Here is a 22,300-nt window from a genome sequence, read left to right as displayed (position 1 = left end):
TTGCGAAGCCCGCAGCCCGGAGCTGCGCTTCCCCCCTCGGCCGCCCCGCCTCCTCGGGGGCGGCAGCGGGGCCGGCCCGCGCCGCGTTCGCAGGAGGGGCGGCGGCGGCGGCGGCGAGCTCCTCCCGAGCCCAGGTGCCGGCTCCCGGGAAGGGGCGGCCGCGCCCGCTGCGCTCCGCTCCGCCGCCGGGGACCTCGCCGCCGCCTCCTCCTCTCCTCCTGCCGCCCGCCAGGTTGCGGGGCGAGCGGCGGCCCCTCCTTTTCCCTCCACGTCATGGGGTGCCGTGTCGCGCACATGTCCGTGCACACACGTCCTACATACACAGGCAGGCACGCACACACAGGCGCGCCTCCGAGCAGAGGAGCGCGGCCGGCCCGGGACGGCCGCGCTCTGCTCCGGTGAGTGCGCTGCCGGCGGGCACGTCCCGGGACGGCGGGGGAGCCGAGCCCGGCCCGGCCTGGCCCGGCCGGCGGAGGGGAGCGGGGCAGGGCCCTAACTTTTTTGCGCGGAGCGGTGGGCTGGGGCCGCAGCAGCTCCCGCCTCCTCCCGGCGGCTCCGCCATAGGCGCAAACTTGGAGGCTCGGCCGCGGCGGCGGAGTTTGGGGAGCGGGGGAAGGAGGAGGAAGAAGAAGGAAGAAGAAGAAGAAGAAGAAGAAGAAGAAGAAGAAGAAGAAGAAGAAGAAGGGGCGGCAGCTGCGTGGCTCGGCGGGGGCGGGCGGGAGGGCCGGGCCGGGTAGGGTGCGGCGCTGGTGGCGGCTGGAGGAGGAGGAGGAGGGTCGGTGCCGGTGCCGGTGCCTGCGCCTGCTGCCGGGGAGCTCCGGTAAGAAGGCGCCGTGCGTCTTTAAAGTTAATTACGGGGAGGGGGATTTTACGTCTCGGGAACGGGAGGCGGCAGCGGTTAACGGGCTGCAGGCGTCTGAAGTCCGGGCGCACACCTGCCCGCAGCCCGGCTGGCAGAAGGTGCGCCCAGCTGTTGCAGCCCCATAAGCTTTTCTTGAGGAGCAACAGTTATACCAACTTAACGTGTGGTTTGGGAACAGGAACCGGGTTTGTTGTGACGTTGGCTGAAGCCTCTCCTGGTTTTTTTTTTGTCTCTTAGTAAATTGCTAAAAACGTACGTGTCAGCCTGTAGCTGTGTCCAGTTTGCCAAGTGCACTTAACTCGTTTCTTTAGTATGGAAAGAGGCTTTTTTTCCTTGTGGGGAAACAAAAAGTAACAGAACAGCAAGGATCTGTCAGAAAAAAAATACGTTTCTTCCCTCGAGGAGAGGTGGTAGCAGCTTCTCTTTCTTTATGGGGTGAACAGACTTACTGGTATCAGAGTAAGGCTCGTGGAAGGAGACCTTAAGGGGAAATTCCCTTGAGGTTAACTCATCCACTGTGCCCCACCTGAGGATCTGCTCCTTTGAACATCCTCTGACTTGTTCCAAAGATCTAGTCCCCTAAACCAGTCTGTTTCATTCCGAGTTAGGCAAATTTCCCTAATAGTAACCTTTTAAAATAAACAAACTTCCTTAATAATAACCTTTTTGCATTTGAGAGCCTGGGAGAGAAACAGCTGAGGGGTAGATACGGCAGATATACTTGTGACTGGAGTGGAGGCAGTGAACTGGAAAGAGCTGCTTGCTCTCTTTCAGACCAAGAACTACAACACTTGAGTGATGCTGGAAGGCAAAAGATTGAAAACAAGTGAGAGAAAGTGGGTTTTTACACAATACTCAGGTCAGCTGTAGAGTGTTTTGCTGCCCACCCCCCCAAGTCTACTTGGATGTCAGAAAACTCATGTGGATTCAAAAGCAACTGGATGGAAGAAATAGAAAATTCATGAGAAGCAGAAAGTTGTAACCCCTGGCTTTGGAAACTGCTGAGCTGTAAGAGAATGGAAACCACACAGATGTGTGGAGAAGATACCAGCCCACCAGAGACCCACACATGCTCGTGCTCTGTCACATTGTCTAAGTGTAATCTGGTTTGCATGGTGCACCAGCAAGCTAGCTGCTGGCCTGGGCAGGATTCCCTGGTGCTAATCAAAGACCTTTTCCTTTTTGGATTGACATTGTGAAGCGCAGTTGCCCTGTGTGCATTTTTGTGGTGTGTTTTTCTTTGATGGGGAGGATCTTTCTGCATGCTTGCTTCTCAGGCAAGGACAAGTCAGCACCCTAAATCTTATGCAAAAGATGCACAGCAGTCTGCAGACCTTTTCTGATTTTGCATGTGCTGGGAGCTTTTGTCTCACAGGAAATTCCCGTTATCTCTATAGTTCTATGTTCTTAATTTTTTTATCAATTAATAACATTTGATACCATTGGCCACTGTACCTCCGCATCACACTGAAAAAAGGTAAAGTTGACCGAGCTACTGTCGTGCCACATTGTGTCTTATGCATGCAGGGAGTGCCAAATATTAAGTGGGGAATTCAGAAGCTGTTGTCGTTGTATGAATTCGCTGTGCTAGGCCCACTGAGGTAAGGCAGGACTGCAGGATTCTGTGGCCCTGCGGCACCCAGACCTCTCTTCGGAGCTTACAAGATTCGGCCCGCTCCTGCCACACTGGAGAGCAAAGAGAAAATAACAAGCTCCATAAGACAGAGTTGTGAGGTTTTAAGTCCATATGAGCTGGAAGGCTGATGATGAAGAGGCTGGTGTGCACTATACCTGGGACAAAATGGGGATGGAGAGGAGAATAATGCTACATATGCCTTAGGAGTACTGCTGCTGTGCTTTCCTCAAGGGAAAATACTGTAATTTTTTTTGTGGTACGTGCAAATAGTACAACGTACAGTTCCCTAAAATTTCTTTGTAACCATTACACACACAAAGCTTAGGTATAATAGCACAAAAATTTATTTCTTGCCATATAAGAGACATTGTATACCATACAAGTTACTTATCTATAGGTGAACTTGCAACGCAGACCATTGTGTCTGAACAGTTTCAAAAAGTATCTCCAAGACTGTGGAGGTCATACCAGAAGCCCAAATTTCTGGCCTTGCTTGGTGGCGGAGCTATTTTATCTGTGGAGGGAGCAAAACCTGCGAGACCTGAAGTGTTGATACATGAAGTACCGTGCAAGTCTTGAACTTGGTGAGGCTTTTGACAGACTCATCACATCTGGGAACTTTCCTGCCTCTCTCCAAGTCCTCTTCACCCTGCCATAGAAGGAAATTAGGTTGCTTTGATGTGATCCGTTCTTTTTATGGTGGTTTTTTCCCCTCATTTTCTTGGTGCTTGGAAATGCCTTGCGAGTAAACAAAAATATACGCTTATTATACAGATAATGGCTTCCACAGCTTATCACACAAAGCCCCCATACTCACTACTTTTCAGCTAACATTTTACACTTTTCTTTCATAACCTGTGCAAGCAATAATGTCGTCCCTGCTACTTCTGTACATCCGACTTCATACACGCTTGAAACATTGATAAAGGTGAAGGCTGCAGGCACCAGCAGAATGCAGCGGATGCCAGGACTTTTTTCAACCACGAAGCTGGCCGTGCCCATGTCGATCTTCTGGGACAGAGCATCCTAAAGAGCTCTGCAAAGGGAAGAGACCACAGCAAAGTCCAGGAGGTAGGTCTGCAGCTTTACTTGAAATGATCTTGCTAACGTGACAAGCTGTGACTTTGGCAGTGAAGACTCTGACATAGGGGGTGATTCACAGTGGGGGCTCGCAGGTGAGAGTCTGCAAGCAGCTTGGTGGGGACGTGAAGGAAATGGAGAAGTATTTTGAGCTGTTAGTGGGAGCTTTTCTGCAGCACAGTGCAGTTTCTCCTGCCTCCCTGCCTAACAGGAAACTTCCACCCTCTTTTACGGTGCTACTCCTTGCCAATGTACACAAGTTCTGTCCCTTTGGGCCCAATTTTTATGTTATGTGGTAGTTTGGGGGTAAATATTAACCGTCTCTCCACTGTAGTAGTGTGTTATTTTAAACTCTCATGAGTCAAAACACAGCTCTTAAACTCTAGATTGCCCCAAATTTGAAGTGAATAAACTTTATTTACTGGGGTTTGTGGTTTTTTTTGAAAAGAATTAATTTTTATTTATTTATTTATTTTAGTCTTGACTCCTGCCTTTATGGCACATTAAGTCCTTGGCAAACATGAGTACTCCTGTCTCTTAAAAGTCAGGAAATTTAAATACTCAATATATATAAGCAATCAGGCTTGAGAATTTCCATGGCTGACTACCCCTGGGCTTTCTAAACACTTTCTTGCTTTAACAGGGCTGCAGACTGGAAGGACAGAATAGTTTGGGGTGTACCAAGGGATTTGCTGAGAGATTTTTCTTTTCAGGCCTCCACCAGAACAGCTTCCATCAAAAGTTATTGTAAAGCAGTTCAGATCAGTTGGGGATGCAGAGGAATCAGGTTCACTTCTCTTTTGTGCTGCTGCCTTCTTGCATGACCCTGCAGAAGTCGCTTGCCTCTTTTCCTGGCCAGAGAACAGAGACACAGACTTTCTTTACCTCAGCATATCTCTGGGACACGAACATGCAGTAACTAATGTTAGATATTTTACTACAGTTATGGGGATCACTGGTGTACTGGAGACAGCTAGAAAAGAGCATCCAGCCTTTTCTAAAACACATACAGAGAGTTGAGACTCAGTGGCAGACAAACAAGCAAACCCACTTACTGTTAGCACAGCAGGTTTTGTTAGGAAACAGATCTATGTATCCTGTGCAATGAAAAGCGCCTCATGTTTACCACTGGGACAAAGTTGTGTGTGATATCCATAACTGCCAAATCTTTGCTGAACCTGTGTTTCCCATGTATGGGGTGAGAAGCTGTCTTTCCTCTTCCAGAAGCATAAAACAGGCTGTGGTAAACTGTAGGTTGTTGTTGTTGTTTTTCCTTGGGGCACTGTGTTGTTTTAAGGGTCTTAAAACTGGCAGGCTTATCACTTAATTAGGCTTGGGTCTAAAAGTAACGGTGTATTTTTCCACGTCTTGCAATTAGAGGTCTATAAGGCAGCACTTACTTAGCTCTTTAGTTGCCCATCATTTAGATGAAATCTGAGTATTACATCAGGCAGGCCAAAACAAGGGGGTGAACTGTGTGGAATGAAGCTGGTAGTGGGTACAGCTATGTTACAGGGGCATAAACTGAGGCTCCAGTGCAGGGAAAGTGGATGGAAAACCAGGCAAACTCGATAGAATCAACTGATCTAGATTTAATGCCAATAAAAAGTACTCCTACAGAAGCTCTGCGATCCCTATCAATAGATAATTTTGCGATGGAAATAACCAACTTGCAGCAGTAAACACTATCACATGAATAAATTAACTTTCCCAGCTAGCAGCATTGAATAATCAAGTAGAGTTAAAAGTTTAATTCAGACAGACAGTAAAAAAAAAAAAAAAAAATCGCTTAGCAAAGCACATCATTACTTTTCTCCTTCCCGTGCTTCCCAGGAACATCATCCCTCTACCTTCCCCAGAGACCCATCAAGTGACTTGATTTGTATAGAGTAGAGGGAGAACCAGAAGGAAATAACTGCATCTTTCTGCAGAGCTGGTCGCGCAAACAACTTGACCAAGTTTGCATTGCTGTGTGAGCGGGTGTGTATTAAGCAAACAGAGATATTTTATCAGGGAGAACTTTTCCCAAAGTGTTTTTGCCTGGGGGAGAGGGAATTGTTCCTGCTATTATATGGTAATGATGTTGGTTGCTGAAATACACTGTGACCTGGTTTCCAAGGAAAGGTGTAGACACTGGTTTTGCTTCAGATGCCTTTGAGGGATGGGGGAGTAACAAGTCAGAGAAAGCACCTGTTTTGCTGGTCTGTTTGATTTTTCATTGTTATTAATGCCACCTACATGAGAGCACTTACCCTCATTGATCCCTCTCTACAGTCTCCTCTTTCGTCATTTCCCAACCTCTGTTCTGCTGCTCCTACTCTTCTCAGCACCCATTCCCTTTTTGGTTTTCTTTAACCTAAGTGATAAGCAAGGAGCCTGGTTTGTGCTGTGTGTCAGCAGAAGGGCTTCTGCATGGGACGGAGAACAACGTGGTGGGGTAGGAGCACTCCTGCTCCCCTGCATCCGCTCTCTCCGTTTCCTCTCCTTCCACAGACTTGCATTCAGAGTTGACCTTTTCACTTAACTCTTGCTCTGTGGCAAGCACAAAAGCGTGTTGCCCCACGACAACATTTGTAGCAAGTACTATGTATTTCAGATCCACTGAGGAGAGAGCACTGCCTACACACAGCCTGAATTTTCTGAGAATCCCTATTCTGGTAGCAGTCAACGTGTCTTGCCGCTCCGTGCTCCAGGTTAACCACTCTCAAGCTCACGTGACAACAGATAAAGAGATGGCTCGCACCAGCTGGCCGTCTGGCATGACACCAAAAATCAGCTGTGGCATCTATAGCCAACTGCAGAGAGTCACAGACCTCTTTGATGGGTAGTGCTAAACCAGAAAAGAAGTGGTATAAATTCAATAGGGCTACACATTAAGGGAGATCATGGCTTTTGTTTTTCTGTAGCTCAGCGTAGTTGGTGGTTGAGCTTGGACTTCTTGCTTTACCTATTGAACAGGTCCTTCAGGAAGAACTGGCAGAGGGCAGAGCAGGGTGGCCAGCAGACACTGGCTGTTACTCACGCTGCGTTCCTCAGGAAAGTGGCACTGTGTCGGTTGTTGCACACAGGCGGATTACGAGCTTCCTCAGGTAGCCCTGCCTGCAGGTCCTGCCACTGAACTCATTGCTTTCAGCATTGTCTAGTGCACCTTTCTCTCTCCATGGGGCCAGCCTGCTCTGAGCAGAGATCCCTCCAGCCTCACTGGACAAAACTCAGCCTTTGAAGAAGGATTTTCATCCCTCTGCCTGCGGGGAGGCTTCTGGTGCATCTTGGCCCCACCAGGCTCTGGGGTTCCTGTGACGGACCTGAGGGGTTCATGTCATCTCCAGCCTGTGGGCAGCATCCAGGGAGCTTGTGGGCTCTGTAGATCCACCTGGCAGCTTCTGCCTTTAACCACTGAAGTGCTTGTGTTTAGTGGAGCTCAGAAAAGACACAACAAGGAATGGGAATGAAGTGCTGGGGAGCTGCAAAATTCCTTATAGTCTCAAACAAAGTGGTTGACGAGCTGTTAATAAATCGGTGTGATCTGAATACAGACAAACTGGGGACACCTCTGCACTGCATAGAAAAGGTTGGAAGAAGACCACAGGTATTGATGAGGCCAATGACACATTTGCCCTTTTTTGGACTGGTTAAAGCAAACCCTTAATTGGGTACTTTTTAGTTACTAATGGTCTCTATCAAAAGTAGCTTGTCTGAACCTTCACTTTTTTTTACGGTTGAGTGTGCCCCATGGGAGTTTTTGCTAGATGGGGAGAAAGACAAGAGTAGATGTTGAAATGTAAATACCCATAGGTATTTGAGTTTTGAGTTAAAGAAAAATTTGAGTTGACTTCTGAGTTAAAGAAAAATTACCTTGAATAATGCAGCTGTTACTTTAAAGGAAAAGCTTTTTTGGAAACTGCTTTATTCCCAAGAAGGCTGTTTCCAATAGCCATAGATGAGTAATTTGTGAAATAGGATCAGAGGCTTCTGGAGGGGCTGGGGCTGTTTCTTCAGTGCCAGGGGGGTCCACTATCTTTTTTTTGCCACCAGGCGGTCAGTTTTCATATTTTCTGATTTGCACTGCCAATACAGGGACACAAGAGGCATTTGACTTTGTGGACTGCAGGTGAGACTTGCCATGCAGAGCTGGTAATTTGTTCCTGTTCAGAGTGAAGGGAGCTTCAGGCTCCTCCTGTGCAAGAATGACGTTGGCATCACCGAGTTGCACAGACCGGGAGCTGCTGTTACTCCGGGTACATGGGGTTTATGGAAACAGCAGAAGTAATAGTGTGACGAGCAGCAGTAAAGCCCTGGGCACTCTCAATAACCGGGGCTCTCCATATGTGAATCATTAGGGTCTTAGTAAAGTGGAAACATGCCTTCAGAGAGGCAGCATAAGCCCAAAGCCTGCCAGTTTCTCTGCACTTCTGAAGGGAACCTGTCTGTTTCTCTGGGTTGCTCGAATCCCTCCTCAACACTTTATAGAACGGCAGCCTCAAAGAGGGCTGAACCTGCTGTAACCCCAGTGGATATGAGCTGTAGGGGGTCAGCCAAAGCAAGAGCTTGGTTGTCTGGGCCAGCTTAGGCTTGTGCTGACCAGAGCAGCTTCCAGGCTGGCTTTTCCCCATTGCTGCTGTGCACTGCTCTAGGGCGGAGGAGTTGCTGGGGTGTTGCTGGCAGAGGATCAGGGTCGGCTGCAGTGCTGCTACCCCCAGGACACCTCACGCTGGAGGGGCACCAAGGCTGCGCCACTGCAAGCAGAGCTGGCAGCGCACGTTGGGGCAGTGACGTTCCTAGGGACGCCTCACCCAGCTTGTCCCACAGCCCGTGCTCTGGGACAAACTGACGGTCCTTTGCAGTTCCTTACATCTTTCCACCAGCTGTGGAGGGACCTCAGATGCTTAGTTTGACAAACATTCGGCAAGGTGGGTCTCACATGCATGGTACAGTGGCCAGGTTCTCTGCTGGTTTTCTTCAAGGCCAAATCCAGAAGCACTCTGGGTAATTTAACCACATTGAGTTCTGCTCCCATGGTTTCTCAGTAGGAGTGGTGGTTTAAAATTGCTTTTACTCTGAAGGAATGGAGGTACACCTTGTAAAAATGTTTTTCCCAATAAATCAATTTGCATGCTCACAGGAGTCTTTTCAGAGCAGAAATTTGGACCACCACATCTCATATTGTACAGACTCAGTCAGTTAATATCTGACTGTTCTGTTCCGCCTCCAACACACAGCATGAGCAGCTTCTATTTTTCTTTCAAGGGCCATGGGCTTACAGGTGGGCACAACTTCTCCCCACTCTTCTTTGTGTAAGTGTGGTCTACTTCCCTCTAGGGAAGAGGTGCTGGGCTGGTGGGAGGTATCCTATGCTACCCCAGATATGCAGTTCATGAGCTGAACTGTGACAATTTATTTGTCTGCATAGCACTGAGAAGATGCAACAGTTTATAAGGTCAGCTTTGGCAGTGATTTGGGAAATCAAGTGAAACCTCAGGTGGGCACACTCAAAGCTAATTTACATCTACCTTACACGGATTGATTGCTGGTGTTTCTGCAGCATCTTAGATGTTCGATGTTACGGAACTATAAATAATAAAAATTAAATAATATAGGAGAGTTACAAGCTTCACTGGCAATGATCTTGCTACCTCTGTAGTAGTGCACAGTGGCCTTAGCCAGTTGTTTAGATCGGAGGGCAACAGAAATTACATAGTATTCGGGTGAAACTGCAGAAGAGCTTTTTAGGCAGGCAGATCATCACTCCCTCTTGGGCTCTGCCTTGGGGGCCAGGATTGCCACTGCTACTTTTTACAAATTTTTACAGAAAAAAAAATCTTTTTTATCATGAGAATTGCAGATGAAGAAGCAAACATTGCTCAAAACCAGCTTACTTTTGATGAAACAAAAAAGCTAAACTGCAAAACAAGCCAAAACATGGATTGTTGCCATCTCTGATACTTTGCTCCCATTCAAAATCGGACTTCTTTTAGAACTTTTTTCAGTTCAGTTTAAATAAGATAGGAAATGTTTCTTTTGAGTTTGAAAGAACTATATTGACTTGAGGCAACATGCCTGTTTTTTGGGAGTGCCAGTGAAATGCAAAAGCACCTGATTGTTCATATGGCTTACAGAGCACTATGTTCGGGGTTTTCTGACCGGGTTGCATCTGATGTTAGCAGCACACCTGACCCTTGCTTAACCCTTCTCAGAGATTGCCTTTTAAATTTCAATATTGCAGAAGGCACACTAGAGCCTTGCAGTCAGTCAGAAAAGTTGTAATTAATACCTGTGGTTTGTCAGTGGAAGCTTTTAGGTGGACCGCTCCCCAGCCACCACACTGCACTCCCACCTGAAGCCCGAGCGCCTGGGGAGAGGATTTCCTCCTCTTCCCAACAACTTCACCTGCTTTCTTTTTGTGATTGAATCCTGAGTGGTATGTGCGGCTTAATGAATAAACAAACCTTCAACACAGCAATCCTAGCAGCTGAAGGCATGATCTTTGAGAAGCTGAGCTGTAGTCAGTGCTTGGGACATGGATGCTTTGCCTTCGTCCATATTCTCTGAATGCGAGCAGCAGTTGTGAAGGGAGAGCCCCTTCCCAGATATTTTAAGTTTTTTTGTGTGTGTCTTGCATTATGGTGCTAGTGACAAGGAAAATGCAGATTTCTGCAATGGAAACCTTCAGATGAATTGCCGTGGATTAAACTTTGATGTAGCAAATTGATAATGGGTCTATTAACCAGACTGATACAAATGCAGGTTGTTTCTTCTTGGCCAACATTTGGCAAAAGTGCGGTGCAGAAAGAGGAGAGGAGGATTCCGCTGGGAGCCAGGGTTCATGAAAGGGCTGTATAACTTGGGGAGGATCTGGACAGAAGTCCTATGCCCGGTGAAGACCCAGGGCTCCTGCCCTCCTCAAGTGTTTGGCCATGCAAACTCACCCCCATTCCTGTTTGCAGGAGCTGAGGTGACTCCTGGAGGGATGGGATGGGGAAGGGCAGGCATGGGAGAAAGTCACTGGCTGGTGGTTGTGCTTTCATGCCAAATCCTGTCCCGTCTCCCTCTTGGCACTCAAGACCCGGAGCCCAGACTGCACCACAGAGGGGGAGAGGGGGAGGAGCGGGGTGCTGCGGGTGTTGCTTCCTTCCAAAAGAGAGGCAGCCAGTCGGATACACGCGTGACGTGCTGCAGTCTTTGGTCATGACGGATCTGAGCTAGCCACACCCCAAGGCATGCTGAGGGAGGTCCACTGGGTAAACACCTGGTGGTGTGTAGAAATGTTATGGGTCAGCGGAGCTAGATTTAGAATTGGTTTAATACTTTTTCCCCCCCCTCCCAAAAGAATCCTAAAAGCAGGCTTTAATTTATCTTTAATTAGCCTTTCCTTTGGTTTCACCTTGAAAGCATTTAAAGTTTCAAGCAATTACATGCTTTCAGTAGAAATTCAGCATTTCTGTGTTGTTACAGTACTCTGTATTGTAAAAGCCAAGAGAAATAGCTACTGTTTCAATTTGCTTCTCTGGCCCTTACAGATGGACTTTTTTTGCCTCTGTGACAGTGGTCCAGTATGAGCTTCGGTGATTTAGCCAAGCAGGTTGCCTATGGCTGGTGTACAGGTGCAAACACTGCTTTTCATGTTTACGATGTGCCCACTGTCAGGGTCTGCACACTTTTCAGTGCTCTGCAGCTTCACTGGCTGTTAATTTATGTTTACAGGTTGCCTGAATAAGATTCAGTAGTTTGCAAGCAGGAGTAACAATTTTTCTCAGGAAGGTAAACTTCTGCACATCTGGCTGGTAGCAGCTAAAAATGACAACTGAGGCAACAGGTCTTTACAGGTATGCCCCTGGGATCACACCATGCTTCATGTCCCCAAACCTTTGCTGTGTTACCCAAAATATATATATATGAATTTCTATAGGCAAATATGTGTGATTTCCTCTGTTCTTATTTCCATGTTCTCTCTCTTCCCCAGTTGCTGCAAGTCAGTAGGAACCAAGGTCTAATTCTAGTGCAAGTCCTTATGTGCAGTTTCTAGCATGCTTTTGCCTTCAGCTTGGCCTTCCTTCCCAGCCCTTCCTTTAGCTGGCCTTAGCTTGGTTCACTACTTTCAACACTTTCAGTTCACAGGGGAGAAAGCTTATCCTCTGGTTTTATGGGGTTTATAGGTTTTTATGAGTGCTGTATGAGCCCCAGGAGAGCTGCAGAATTCTTCTGCAGCCTCCCAAAAAATGAGATGCGTGCACCGGATTGAAGCATGGAGGAAAGAGTGGAGCCCCACTGCCTGCTTGAAGAGTGTCATGTATTTTCTGGTCCGTCTGCAAGCCCAGCATCATTGCCTTAGGCAGACACAGACAGCTAAGCCTGACTGGAAAGTGCCTTGAGGGCAAGGACCGAAAGTTTCAATTTGAGAGCAGCATGGCTCAGCCTCTTGGGAGGGTTTATTCTGCCGACTAAGGCCAAAACAGCATTCGGTGAGTGGAAGGACTTGATCTGCGGCTGAACTTTTTCAGGAGTGTGTGAAATTCTCCCACCACCTTGTTCCTCCTTTTGTGTCATTATGCAGCTTGTGCAGTTGCAGAAAGCAAAAGACTTTATGTGTTTGGAGGTGTAAAGCTGCCCCAAACAGCTTCTTGCAGGAAGGAAAATAATAATAAAAAAAAAAGCAGTGAAATAGACCAAGTGAAAAACCCAGCTGTTTTCTGGGTGGGATACAAATATTGCCATCATGGATCTAAATAACAATCCCTCTTCTGGTCCAGCAGTAGATAAAAGAAGATTCAGAGAACAGAGCGATGGGCACAAGAAACATTTTTATTGGAAAAAACTTCCTGTCAGAAGTCTTGGCAGCTGGTAATTGCCTGATGTTGTGGTTCCAGGGAATTTAACTTTCCATCCTTATTTATGTATTGGCAAAGGTAACTCTGGAAACTCTCAACAGCCAGCCTATTGCCTAATGCCTTCTTGAATCCTGCTGAGCTCATGGTCTTTAAGGTACCTTATGACAGGCTATAATTATGTGTTGTGTAAGAACACAGGTTTTGTTACACAACACAAATGCGTTTCCCTTCTATTTCTTGCATGTCTGTTTTCTTTGAACATCCCTTGCTTTACAGATGCAAAGGATAAATTTACCTTCTCTGAATTGTTCAGTACTTTGCATCCCAACCAGTAAGTGCCCTGACCAGGTTAGATGCTGTATATGTGCGTATGTAAACCAGCTGTGTGATATGTGTTGGTTGCAAGATGAGATCAGTCTCCTTTAATTTCCTCAGGAGTCTCCTCACATGTGGAAGAGAAAGTGCAAATATTTTACAAAACAAGGCAAGATGGCAATGCCACGCTCCCTTCCTAGTATAAAATCATTGTGCAAAAGATGGAATGTTGGTCCTGTGTATAATATGGTAGCACCTGAGAAAAAAATACTCATGAGCAGGATAACCAGAGGTAGCATCTAGTCAGTCCTACCCCAGGTATGTGCTTCATGTAGCCCTGGGTGCCTGTTCCCATCTGCTGTGTATCATTCGTTCCCTCCTCCTCCAGAGAGGACTGTGTGTACAGTGCACTGCTTTGTCTGCTGAGTGGGGCTTTGAGTGCTGCATGTGGTAAGAAGTAGGAGTTTTGCACTTGAATCAAAACCTGATGAGATTCATGGTGGCTCTTCTGTCCTGAGGGATTTCATTCCCTGGTCTTGCACTGTTCCTCAAGAAATTCCAGTCTTTTGCAGAAACTAACTTCATCCCAGTTACAGGCAAATGATTTGTGCCTAAAGGACAAAGCTGTTGCCCTCATGCTGAAATACTGAGCCTGGCTGTGAAGCACATCAGAGGTAACAACAAAAGAGTATGTATTTAATGTAATAAGAATAGAGCAGGACAGTGGGATATTGGTAGTGGTGAACTGCACCGCCGGAGAGATGTTAGAGTGCTTAAGAGTGGTTGGGTTCACACATGGCCTGATTCTGTTTGGACCACTGTGGTGATGGTGAACTGAGTGTGTGTTGAAAAAAAATAAAAAAAACAACCAACCCAAAACCCAACAAACAAACAGATGGGGCTGTGGATGTAATTGCTGGCTCCAGATGCTCTCATCTGACCAGATGCTGGCCAGGATCAGGGGGAGATCCACCATAAACAAGGGATTCGTTGGAGGAGCTGAGATTTCTCACCAGTGCTCCTTAATTCCTTCCTCCACAGGAAATTTGAACCATGCCACCAAAGTCTTCTGGATTTCTGTGACCTCTTTATGTGGCACAATAGTATCTTGTGGTTGGCAGTGCCGATAACCACAGGAATGTTCAGGGAGCCAAGTGTGGATCCTTTGCTCATCAGCTGCAAGGAGGGAGTCCTCATTATTGTCCAGGTGATTTCTTGCACATCCTGGTCTAACTCTGGACTGCACTGGGCTCCAGTGGTCTAAATTGGTAGTTTCAGGCTGGGTAGTGTGGCACAATGGCTTTTTTGTTGGTTTGCCTAGAAACAGAATGTTTGGCACTGGATGGAAGCTGGCCAGGGCTACCATAGATGGAGGAATTTTGGAGCAGTGGAGAATATGCTTCCCCCCCACCCCGGCCCCTGGCCAGCCTTTTTCTTTGTCTAGGCTCTGTTTTGCTTTTTTGAAGGAGGTGGAGAGGAAGGGAAGATTCGGTCCCTGGACGAGGCGATCCCTGTTCGGCCAGGAGTGGTAGGGGTTGTCCTTGGTAGCCAGGGAGACCACTGGGCAGAAGCACGGGGTGGGCTTCACAGAGAGATTGCATCACACAGGTCGTCTCCCTCCAAATTAAAAACAGGGGCAGGTTAGCTGCGTACCCCTCCGCAGGGCTTGCATCTCGTGGCTGGAAAACCTGGCTTTGGTTAGGAGCAGCTTTTGAGAGCAACTTTTCTCCAGGAACATAAATCCAGGAATGAAGTAGGTAAAGCGGAGACCTGGATTAGACATTGAGCTGGAATTAGTTTGGAGAAGAAGTGAAGTAAAGCACCTGCTGGCTAAGGGGGAAGGGGGGATTTTTGGCTTCATGGGGAGATAGATCTGCTTTTTCTCTTTGTTTTGTTCGTGTATCTGGAGGCTGTAAAACCTGTAGAGAGCTGCTGAGCTCTGGCTTCTACAAAATAGGTGGTTTTGGCTTACCCTGCTCCCTTCTCTGGTCTATAGCTGGCACCTCCAGGTGAAACAAGGAGGTGGTATTTCCTTCTCCTTTCTGTTGCCCCCAGAAGAGAAATATCAAGGAGAAAGATGGACAGGGAAAGGGAAAATTGGGGAGAACAGACTAATGAAGGAGCTCTGCCCTGACAGGCTGCATTGTAACTGAAGCTACAGCCTGCAAGACCTGACATGGGTGGGAATGCTAAGTTAGTCTTGCAGTAAGTGTTGCATGCACACCTCAATACTTGATTTTATGTGCATACATGGGATCTGCAGACATCCGAGCCACTTCTGGTAGCCCCACCATCTTATTCACTCTGAAGAATTCTGGAACAGCTTCTTCTCAAAAGAAAATATTGGGAGCTGTTCAATTTAGAGACAAAGTAGAGCTTAGTCTAAGCTAAGTAGAGCTAATTTTAATGCTGCACCTAGATGTGGACTCTGGTCTAATTTTAATTCAGGGATAGCAACAATGCTGCTTGCACTCAGCTGGTAAAGCAAAGCTATACGGAAAGAGGATCACTGTAGTTAGCCTTTATAGTGGTAGTACCTCAGTTGTTAAGTTGCTACACAGGAATATTATTAAATACCCTGATGTATAAAAAGGGGCCATCTGTGTGTTTTTGCAGTCGCATCTGAGGTTGTGTCACATGGCAGAGAACAGGGTAGATGCGCTATTGCTCACTACTACCCCTCCTGCCTTCAAAAGGTTACATTATATACTCATATCAGTGGATGGAAGTGCTGTGTCTTCATCTGTGTCTTTCTCCAAGGCAGGTTAGCAGTGTTTTCCAGAAGAAATCTGGACACAGGGAGGACTTTGGTTGGGCTTGTTAGACCCTGTTGGGAGTGGATGGGAAGGAAATTGATTTTCTCTTGGATATCTTCATGGACCAGCCCCTGTCCAGAAACAATGGGGGTGCTCTGACTGAATTCTAAAGCTTTCACTTTAATGCTTTATTTTTTTTAAATACTAAAGTTTACCATTAAGCACACATTCTTTGCAGACTTAGAAGAGATGCCCTTACTGCTCCCATTGAATGTCCTGGAGTTACTCGGGAAAATAAACAATCCTTCCTACTAAGTTAGAGGACAGTCATGTTTCTGCCAATGCAGAGGTTGCTGTACTTCAGTTTGTGACTCATAAGAAATTAAAAAAAAGGTTTGGAAAATAAACAGTGGGAGTCTTGTTCCAACACTCTTATTTAGCTGAAAATCATCTGAAATCTGAGTTGGTTGCCTTCAGTCAGCTAATTCAGGGGAATGAAATCTTTGTTTATTACATGGTAAAATCTCTCTCTGAATTAACATGATGATTAGGAAGCAGCTGCAGATTTCTGGTGCCCTGTCTTGCTAAGGTGGTGTTTATGCTGTAGACAGACCGGTTGGTCTGCACATTTTTGTTAGAAGCTGGAATTGTCTCTGATGCTTTGTTCCTGTTAAAATACCATCATGTCTCTGTTTTCTTGCAGAATGAAGAGACGCAAGTGTCTCTACAAATGTCCCTCACGAAGGAAGATCCTGATCCTGTGTGTTACGGGGTGGCTGATTGCACTGCTGAAGCTCCTTCATGTCGAAAGACACTTTTTTCCCTCTAAGGGTATTTATTTGGTTGAGCACTTCTTGAGCACTTCTTCTTATGTTAGAAACAGGTATTCCTACCTTAGAAATGAATTCCAGTATGAAATTAATTGTTCATCTATATATGAACAAGATCCCCATGAAATTGGCAAGAGTTTAGAAATAAGAAGAAAAGAGATAATTGATTTAGCTGATGAAGATGTCATAGCAATGACGAGTGCTTGCCATGCATATCGTTCACTTAGGAAATACCACCTAAAACCTGTTTCACCAGAGGAGGAGAGTTTTCCAGTCGCCTATTCTTTGGTTGTTCACAAAGATGCAGTAATGGTAGAAAGGCTCATACATTCACTGTACAGTCATCAAAATATTTACTGCATCCATTATGACCAAAAAGCAGCAAAAAGTTTCAAATCTGCTATGAACAATCTAGCTAAATGTTTCCCCAATATTTTCATTGCATCAAAATTGGAGACAGTGGACTATGCACATATTTCACGTCTGCAGGCAGATTTCAATTGTTTGTCTGATTTGATGGACTCTTCAGTTCCCTGGAAGTATGTTATTAATTTGTGTGGCCAAGATTTCCCTTTGAAGTCAAATTTTGAGTTGGTTGCTGAACTGAAGAAACTCGATGGAGGAAACATGCTGGAAACTATAAAGCCAAGCAGTAGCAAAAGAGAACGATTTACTTATCATTATGAACTTATGAAAGTGCCTTATGAATACATGCAGATGCCTGTAAAAACCAACATTTCCAAGGATCCGCCACCTCATAATATTGAGATGTTTGTAGGCAGTGCCTATTTTGTTTTAAGTCGAGCATTTATTCAATATACCCTTGAAAGCTCTCTTGCAAAAGATTTTTTTGAGTGGTCAAGGGATACATACTCTCCAGATGAACATTTCTGGGCCACTCTGGTACGCGTTCCTGGGGTCCCTGGGGAGGTTCCAAGGTCAGCCCAGGACATAACAGACCTACAAAGCAAAACTCGTCTGGTGAAATGGAATTATCTTGAAGACCATTTGTATCCTCCCTGCACTGGTACCCACCTTCGCAGTGTCTGCATCTATGGGACTGCAGAATTAAGATGGCTTCTGAATTATGGGCACTGGTTTGCCAACAAATTTGACTCCAAAGTAGACCCTGTCTTGGTAAAATGCTTGGCAGAAAAACTGGCAGAACAACAGAAAGAGTGGGTGTATTTGTCCTCTGATAAATACTTTCTGCACATAAATTCTCTGAATGCATCTCTATAGCAGCACTGTCTTCTCTGCTTTTGGTACTGTGTACTGTTATAGCACAGCACCTGCAGTTCCTCTGTCTTGACCTGCTGCAGGATGTTAGCAAGTGAAACATCCGTTCTGCCTAAAGTTCAGGGCCCTTGAGAGCCCTTTTCATTTATTTATGAAAAGTCATGCCTTTCTGATTAACTGTTTTGTAACTTGCCACAATAATCCTATAATTGTTCTTCAGCATGATTCTGAGGGGGTGAAGTTTGTTTTTGGAGGCTCTGGCGCTGTCTGTTCCAATGGAATACTTCAGAAATGTGTTTTACTTCAAGGATGTTTGTGTCTTTCCTAAGAAACACCAGCACATCCGTCTGTCCGTCCCCTTTTCCTTCACTTTTGCTTTTCTTAGAGGTATGAAACAAAGACCTCTGTATCTTCTACCTCAGGAAAACTGGAAGTGCCCAGCTCACGGACAAAACCAAGAGATCAGCATGACACCAAATGAGCCATGTGGCCTCACCTGAATTCCCAAACTTCCCATCTATGGGAGCTGGCAAAGATCTTTGCAATGTGAATATGACGGGATGATATAAGGGAAAGAAGATCCTTAGATACTGCATTGTCTGTAGCATTGTTCTCCTCTCCCAGCTCATCTGTGCATTGCTTTTCCTTCTGTGAAGTGTGTGCTCGGGTGCTGTGCCGTGCCTGTGAAATTGGTGGTGGTCGATTGAAACAGAATTATGTGCTGTTATTCTTCAAAGGCAGTACATGGTAGTCTCTGCATCCCGTTGGAGTAGATATCCATGCCCAAGGAGGTCAATCTTCATTTCTATCTCTGCCCATAGAAATATCCTCCTGTGAAATGCCAGTCCTCTTGAGACAGTATGTCTAACACACAGTGGATAACAAGTGCTATTTCTAGTTGGTGTTCAGCGATGTGGTGCTATGTTGAAATGCAACGCATGCAAAGTTGAGGGGTAATCGTAAGAATAAACGTATTGCAGAGATGCAGACCCTGTGGAGAAGTGTCTTTCTGCACAAGTCTCATGGCCTTGTGCCACCACGATCCCAGGCTGACGGGTGCCTGAGCAAGCCCTGGTTCAGCTGTAGAGCAACTGTTCTCCAACAGCCTTTGCTTCCCATGGCCCTGCCAGGAGCTTCCTCGCAGCCGGGCTCCCCATGCTACGGCGTGAGGGAAGTGTTTGTTAGTGCAGGGGTCTTTGCAGAAACTGTTGCAACTCAGAAGTGCCCCTTGGCATTTGGGGGATTCCTCTGGAACGTTGCTCTGCCACAAGTTGGGTTTCAGTGGTTCCAGTGGACCCTGGGGTCTAGCTTGCTCCGTGCTGCTGTCCTCTTTCTACCCATCTGGCTTTTATTAAGGGGCCTCTTCCCACAAGTGACTTTGGGTTATCCGGTCTTATCGATCCATAAATTGCTGCAATAACGACCGTGTCTTGTACCCATGAGAAATCTTTGTTTCTTATTTGAGTTGAAATAACCAAGTCATTTTTTGGTCTCAGTTTTTTGTTTATAAATTTAGTCATGGTCAAATCATCCGTGGCTTAAGATTGTGTTTGAGAGTCAGGAGTCCCGGTCTTTTTCCTCATTTGTGACACTGATTTCCTATGAGACCTCAGACAAGGCATCTGAGTTTTCTCTTTCAGCTGTTCCAGCTGTAAAATGGGAACAATGATGTTCTATTATCTTGCTAAGCACTTCAAAACCTATGGGTGTTGTGGGTTGGTTGCACAGCACTAATTGATTATCAAACTGTTTATGGAGTCTGTGGACGCACAGGTCAAGTATTTCTTTGATGTATTGTTTCTGAAATAAATGAGGATTATTTTGAAAGTGTGTGTTGCTTACTTCAGTGACTTGCCATGCTGCCCACGGCTGTCCTGACTTGATGTGATTTATAGACACTTTGTAGAAAATGAAATATTGGCAGCATTTACAGATTCATACATCAGTACTTGTATATGAAGTAGAAAGTTCCCACATGGAAAAAGGTTAATAAAAGAGAATGTTAGGATCCCAGAGGGCCAAGCCACAGCCTTTTGTACATATAAATTGATGTTTAATGGTATACTTAAAATTTTTTATTTACTTAAACTGGCTTTATGTATGTATATACATACACATCCCCATTTGTGTTTGAGTGGTTTGCTCTACCTCAAATTTATAAAAATAATCCACCAGCACATTAAACTTAACTGAAGTAAATGATTTTCATCATCATGCAACTTTGGGCTACTTTAACTGAATTGGGTTGAACAATACCTGTAATTTAACTGGTTTGAACTAAGGCAGTTTGTGCTTCCTAGGTAGTGAAGAAGTAGATGCGGAGATGGCACAGTGTGAGGCAGCATCACCCATTGCAGTGGTACGTTCGCTAGCTGGTGACGTACAAGTTGTACAGGCATGGTTGTAATTTTATGAAGTGTTGATTTTCTAATGTATTACAGGTATTTCTGGTTTTTGAAGGTAACTTTAAAGGCTATTCAAGCTTGTAGAAAGGCAGTTCACAAAAATCATAGGATCACTAAGGTTGGAATATCATCTAGCCCAGCCTCCTGCCCACAACAGAATCAACATTAAATTTGGGCTGGGTTTCTTGGGCTTTGTTCCTGGGAGCCTTGCAGATATCTAAGAAAGATTCTGCAGCATTCTGGGGCAATATTTTCCAATGTTTCCAGGAAAAAGAACAGTCAAAATATAGGTCCTTAACTTTTGAATAATTTTCTCCCTGTTTTTTGACTTTGCATTCAGTAATGTAGGTGCCATACCGATGCCCGAAGCATAGTTAAGTGATTAGACTACAGGGGTGGGTAGCAACTTCGTTATTTACCTTTGACTTCATCACCTCCGTTCTTTACACAGGTAGATCTTTCTTTGCTGAAAATGGACCTGAGGCATGATCCACAAACACCTTTCTCTCTGTGAGAAAAATGGCTGAACTTAGTTTATGGCAAAGCAAATACAAAGGTTTATTTGGGCTGGAACTTAGATTATAGGCAGTTATCTGCCATTCTGCTCTCACAGGGATTTTTTTTGCCTTAGTAAAGCTCAGACATCCCTTTCCTCTCCCTCCCTTCCCATTCCTCACTCCTTCTGAAAAAGATTCCTCTTGTAAGTTATTTCACAAATCTGAAATGCACATACATTTGCACGTATTGGATGGTTTCCTCTGTCTTTGTTCTGCTGAAGAAGCCCCATGCTGGCTTTCTTCCACACAACCTGCCCCGTGCTGGCTGCATGGAGCATCTGGACTATCAGTTAACCTGATTTTCCCTTTCAGGAAGGATGCGTGGGCAGAGCACTAGTGCTGCTCCTGGCTGTCAGCTCTGGTGTACCCACCCAGCCCACCATTTGGTTAGCAGCTGAAAACAGCAAAAATGCTGAGTGCATTCTAACATGGAAAAGTTAAGTGAGGAAGAAAAGGAAATAATGAGCTTTAATGAAAGAGATGGAGAGACAACATTTGTACAACTTGTCTTGCTAATGAATTTATTAAGCTGGACATGGAGTCAGGAGGATAGTATGTACAAACATAAAGGCCTCACGATGTATCTTCTTTGATGTTGGAATAAAAGGATGTGAAAGGAAAGACTACAAAGTAGACACCTAATCTGTAATTGTAATTAAAACAGACTTGGCCTGTTGAGCATTTCTATGGCTGCTATGTCATTACTGTGGCATTTGAATCAAAATGTATAAACATGAGAAAACCGTCATTTGGGCAGCAAATGTGGAGTATATATGGCACACTAATGTCTGTTTACAGTGTGACCTTGATATTTAGTCCAGATATAATATCTGTTTCTATTTGGTGTTTTTACAGAACTTGTGTCATTCTTGGTGCTGATGATTTCCATGCATATAGAAATGATACTTCAGAGCAATATGATCTGTTAGTAAGATGCATTAAGTCTGAGCTGAATGCTCTGTCCTGGTCCTGTTTTTTTCAGAACTGCTGGGCTCTTTGATTTTTCTATGGCTAAAGTATACTAATCTTTATAGTACCACTCCTTCTTAGAAAAGCAAAACCTGTGAAACTTTGGATGAAGCATTTTCTCAAGTGAGACAGTGTGTTTGCTTGGCAAGAATTTGGTAGCAGGGAGGCTGTGGGGGTGGCTTCTGTGAGAAGCTGCCAGAAGCTTCCCCCATGTCCAACAGAGCCAATGCCAGCTGGCTTCAAGATGGACCCTCTTCTGGCCAAGGCCGAGCCCATCAGCGATAGTGGTAGTGCCTCTGGGATCACGTATTTAAGAAGGGCAAAAAACCTGAGCAACAGCAGGTGGGAGAGAGGAGTGAGAACATGTAAGAGAAACAGCCCTGCAGACACCCAGGTCAGTGAAGAAGGAGGGGGAGGAGATGCTCCAGGCGCCGGAGCAGAGATTCCCCTGCAGCCCGTGAGGAAGACCATGGTGAGGCAGGCTGTCCCCCTGCAGTCCAGGGAGGTCCACGGTGGAGCAGATATCCACCTGCAGCCCGTGGAGGACCCCACGCCGAAGCAGGTGGATGCCCAAAGGAGGCTGTGACACTGTGGGAAGCTCACACTGGAGCAGGCTCCTGGCAGGACCTGTGGCCCCGTGGAGAGAGGAGCCCACACTGGAGCAGGTTTTCTGGCAGGACTTGTGACCCCACAGAGGACCCATGCTGGAGCAGTCTGTGCCTGAAGGACTGCAGCCCATGGAAAGAACTCGTGTTGGAGAAGTTCATGAAGGGCTGTCTCCCATAGAGCAGGGGAGGAGTGTGAGGAGTTCTCCCCCTGTGGAGGA

General features: G+C 45.9%; 1 protein-coding gene across 1 annotated transcript; it reads left to right on the top strand.

Annotated features, from left to right (window-relative positions):
- The first annotated feature begins 760 nt into the window (after positions 1 to 760).
- On the top strand, positions 761 to 18,059 carry GCNT4 (glucosaminyl (N-acetyl) transferase 4). Its single transcript, XM_049796041.1, has 3 exons — positions 761 to 820; positions 3,363 to 3,569; positions 16,178 to 18,059. Exon 3 carries the CDS (start codon positions 16,179 to 16,181, stop codon positions 17,544 to 17,546), a length of 1,368 nt encoding a protein of 455 aa, XP_049651998.1. The 5' UTR covers positions 761 to 820; positions 3,363 to 3,569; position 16,178; the 3' UTR covers positions 17,547 to 18,059.
- Positions 18,060 to 22,300: the final 4,241 nt, after the last annotated feature.

This window comes from Accipiter gentilis, chromosome Z (genome assembly GCF_929443795.1).
Source record: "Accipiter gentilis chromosome Z, bAccGen1.1, whole genome shotgun sequence".
NCBI classification, from domain to species: domain Eukaryota; kingdom Metazoa; phylum Chordata; class Aves; order Accipitriformes; family Accipitridae; genus Astur; species Astur gentilis.
This window is presented reverse-complemented; position numbering and strand designations above follow the sequence as displayed.